This window comes from Cynocephalus volans, chromosome 15 (assembly GCF_027409185.1).
Source record: "Cynocephalus volans isolate mCynVol1 chromosome 15, mCynVol1.pri, whole genome shotgun sequence".
Taxonomy (NCBI): domain Eukaryota; kingdom Metazoa; phylum Chordata; class Mammalia; order Dermoptera; family Cynocephalidae; genus Cynocephalus; species Cynocephalus volans.
This window is the reverse complement of record NC_084474.1, coordinates 95,339,591-95,343,501: the sequence shown is the minus strand read 5'-3', so window position 1 is coordinate 95,343,501 and position 3,911 is coordinate 95,339,591. Positions and strand designations below refer to the sequence as shown.

The 3,911-nt window shown below is 63.9% G+C and overlaps 1 protein-coding gene across 1 annotated transcript; it reads right to left on the bottom strand.

The window, feature by feature from the left end:
* LY6E (lymphocyte antigen 6 family member E) lies at positions 1-3,650 on the bottom strand. Its single transcript, XM_063079959.1, has 4 exons — positions 3,575-3,650; positions 1,596-1,705; positions 1,046-1,165; positions 1-935 (listed from the first exon to the last, which is right to left on the bottom strand). Exons 2-4 carry the CDS (start codon positions 1,645-1,647, stop codon positions 715-717), a joined length of 393 nt encoding a protein of 130 aa, XP_062936029.1. The 5' UTR covers positions 1,648-1,705; positions 3,575-3,650; the 3' UTR covers positions 1-714.
* Between the last annotated feature and the right edge of the window lie 261 nt (positions 3,651-3,911).

Genomic DNA, 3,911 nt, shown 5'->3' with positions numbered 1-3,911 from the left:
AATCTGTGTTTATTTGAGGCACCAAAGCAGCAGGAGGGCTCCAGTGTGGGGTTGGGGGCGGGGGCGGGGACTCAGCTGGATTTGGGGGTGGAGCCTGGACCTGGTGGCAGCAGAACCCCAGGCCCCTCAAAGGCCCCCGTTGCAGTGAGTACAACATGGGTGCAGAAATGCCAGGGAACAGGGCTCCAGTGGGGTTCACGGTTCTCCAGGCTGCTGGTGCTGGACCAGGGACTCTGACCCGCTACAGTCCCCCAAATGCAGCTCAGACAGGGCCTCACACTCCCACACACACAGTGCGGCCCACCCACCCACATGGCTGAGCATGGCTGGCACCCACGACCACAGACCACCCCACTCACAGGACTCCCTCCCCCGCCATCTGGCACAGCCTGCCAGTGCCAACGACACCTGAGGCTTAGGTGGCCCTCCCAGTGTGTCCAAGGGACCAGTCCTGATCCCGGGACCTAAGCCTCCAGGGGGGACTCTCATCCTTTTCCTGGTCCCCCAAGGAAGGTCACATTATTGACCAGGGAAATGAGGGCAGCTGGCCCCACTTGGGGCAGGGGCAGGGGTTGGGCCTGGCCTTGGGGACCCAGGGCCAAGGGGGTGGGATCAGGCACAGTGAGGAGGCTCTGATAACCTCCAGGGATCTGGGAGGGGCTGGGCTTTCCTTCCTGAGCTGGGGGGAGTGTGGGAGGCACAGGATCCAAATGGTCAGGGGCCCAGCCGCAGCAGAGCCGGCAGCAGGCTGAACAGCAGCCCAAGGCCCAGCAGGGTGGCGCTGGCCCGCAGCCCACCGTCAGCTGCACTGAAGTTGCACAGGAAGCTTTGGCAGCATTGGGTGCCCACGGACGCCACGCCGAGATTGATGCTTGGGCCGGGGCAGACTGGGGAGCAGCCCTTGTTCAGGGTGTGGCCGAAGTCCACAACATTCCCTGCACAGGAAAACGGGGCTGTGAGGAGAGAGCCACACTGGTCGCAGACAGACAGGGCTGGGGAGACGGTCAGGCAGGGCTGGCAGGGCCAGCGGGGTCCGAGGCCTCACCAACGCCAGCGGCAGCAGATATGGTCACACAGTAGTTGTCCGAGTCAGAGCAGATGGTTGGCTTCAGGCAGTAGAAATTGCTTTGCTGATTCACGCAAGAGAAGCACATCAGGGAGTGGGCTGCAGAGGGAGGGACATGCTGAAGGTGACACTGTGTCATACCTGGGGAGGCCTTCCAGTGTTCCTTCCCAGTCCAGGCCCCGGCACTCAAACACCCAATCATTTGTGGACATTTATTGAGCAACTATTGTATGCCAGGCCCTGGGCTGGAGACCGAGAAAAGACAATGACACCAGACCCCGGCCCTGTAAGAACTGAAGTCACACCCAGACACATGGTGATGACAGTGTGGCCAGGCCAGGTTTGAGGCCTCCTGTGGGAGCAGGAGGAAAAAGTGACTCACCTCACTTGGGGCAGAGGGACCCGTAAAGTTGCGTGGGAGCTGGCCTGGGAGGACACACGGGCATCTGCTCAGGGCAGGGCGGGGAGAGGGAGTCCAGGAGGAGGACACAGCCCCTGCAAAGGTCTGGGGGCCCCAAAGCCATCTCACCTCGCTCCACACCCAAAAGGGCAGCCAGCAGCACCGGCAAGAAGACCTTCATTCTGAAGGGGACAGACGTCCCACCGAGGGGCTCGAAAAGGCAAGGAGCCTGTCTTGCTCTGTAGAGACAGCTTGTTAGAGGTCCAGGCTGCCCGTCCCACACCCAGGATCTTGGTTCAGACCAGTGCCAGGCTTTGGGGCCAGGCAGTGCCTCACTCTTCCCGATGGGCCACGTGCCCCCACTGTTTAGATGGGCATACGGAGGGGAGGGGAGCCTGCCGGCGTTCAGCAGCGGGGCCAGGACACACAAGGTTTCTCTGCGTCTTTCCTAACCTACTCGTCATTCAGTGCAAGCACTTTCTAGTGGGTACCCCTCACCAAACCTGGGGGTGAGGGGCACTAGAGGCCTGATGAGGCGACTCCTCAGTGTTCTCAGAATCATACAGAAAAGGTGGCTGAGGGAGCGCCCCTGCCTGGGGTCATGGGGGTGGAGAAATGGCGACCAGTAATGACATGAGCTGATCCGCATCCAGGAGCTGGGCTGGGGGCGTGACTCCCCTCTAGCTGGGCACCCGCCTGCCAGGGCAGCTTCGTGTGGGGGTGGCAGGCAGGGGTGCCTCCCATCCTTCATGTTATTCAACACTGAAGACAAGCACCCTTGGGTGTCTGCGATTCCCCATTCTGTGGCTGGGAACCGGCTCAGAGAGTGGAAGCTCTGTGGGTGCTACTGGCCACGCCAGCAGGAGCAGGCACAGGAAGCCTCGGCCACGTGAGTCTGTGGGGCTGCTCAGTGCCTGGCATGAGGAACCAGCCCACCCATGGCACCGGGTGGGAAAAGAATTTGGAAGGTGACCAGCTGGGGTTCAGATTCTCTGTGTTGTACGCGGAACGGTGCTGGAGTAGCAGTGTGGAGCCTTCTGCGAGGGGCAGCTGTGGTGGGGAGGGGTATTTAGGCCTGGGGCGCTAGTTCTGAGGCATAGGGAGGAAGAAGGATGCCAGGGTGGGAACAGATCTTGGGAGGGGCTGGCAGAGACATTTATGGGGAGAGCAGCAGCCCAGGCCCCTGAGAATGAGCCCCAGGCCTCTCCTGTCTAGCCCTGGACCTGTGCTGATGTCTTGGGGTTGGGAGCAGGTGCCCCCGATGGCCAAGAACAGTGCCAAGCCCAGCTGGGGATTGTCCCTGCCTCCAGGCAGCCTGGGGACAAGGAGTCTCCATTTCCTCCTCCATAAAGTGACATTTTGGTGTGGAAAAGCCATGAGCTGTCTCCCAGGAAGCACAGGCATGCACAGCCACGAACAGGTCAGGCCAGCGTCCCCACCCGTTGACTGAGGCACCCAACCAGCGGGTACCCCAGGGCTGCATGGGCAGACAGGGCCCAGAGGGAGCCAGCAGGCCTTGGCGGCAATGCCACCCGGGACCCAGGCTCAGCACTCTCCCCAGGCTCACAGAAGTTCATCCCTGGGAAAGCCAGGCATCTCTTGGCTGCCCAGCCACAAGAGCAGTAGGACCTCTCCTGGGTCTCCAGGGAGGGAAGGGACCAGATGGCCAACCTCGGGAGGCCCGGCTCCTGCACCTCCTTTGCATGTATAATCTGGGCCGAAACAAAGAGCTCTGCCCGTCTCTGTAGGGCAGGTTCCGGTGCCCAGGGTAACCCACCGGGGCGGTTAATTCTCCCCTTCCCGCCAGGGGCGTCCTCAGGATCTCGCGCCCCCTCCTCCAGTCCAGAAGCCTGTCCCTCCCCAGCCCCACGTTGGGGACTCAGGGCACCTACAGTAGCTTGGTGGGTCCCCAGCGGCTGCGCAGCCCCGGGCGCCCACCCGCTCCTGCCCCAGATCGTGGGAAATACTCGGGCAGGGCTGGGGGGATGGGAGGCCCGGCCCGGCTCCCTGGGGACAGGCCCGCCGGCAGCCCCCGGACTCCCGGCCCCTGTCCTGCGCCTGCCCGCTTGCGCCCCCTCGCCCGCCGCCCCGGGGCCCCGCGGACTCACCGCCGGGCGACGCAGGCGCTGGCGGCCTCCCGAGCTCCCCACGCCTCGCGCGCCGGAGACGCGACAGCCTCGGCGACTCCCAGGCAGGCGGGGGCGGGCGGGGCTTCCGGGGGGCGGAGTCGGGCATTTCTGCGGGGCGGGGGCGTCCCCGTCGTCGCCTTGGCCTGCCCCCAGCTCGTGTGACAGGTGGGGACACTGAAGTCCAGAGAGGGGCTGCGAGCACCCTACGGCCCCCAGCAAGGTGGCGCCTGAGTCCCGGCCTCATTCCACCCAGCCCTGCTGTGCGTCCGGCCGGTCCTTCACGTTCTCCAGCAGGGCGGATGACAGGTGGCCAGGT

Excerpts from the sequence above, each read along its gene's own strand:
- LY6E (XM_063079959.1), bottom strand. The coding sequence starts at position 1,647 with ATGAAGGTCTTCTTGCCGGTGCTGCTGGCTGCCCTTTTGGGTGTGGAG. Across the intron at positions 1,166-1,595 it reads CCTTTTGGGTGTGGAGCGAG|CCCACTCCCTGATGTGCTTC; the intron begins GTGAGATGGCTT and ends CTCCCTCTGCAG. Across the intron at positions 936-1,045 it reads ATCTGCTGCCGCTGGCGTTG|GGAATGTTGTGGACTTCGGC; the intron begins GTGAGGCCTCGG and ends TTTCCTGTGCAG.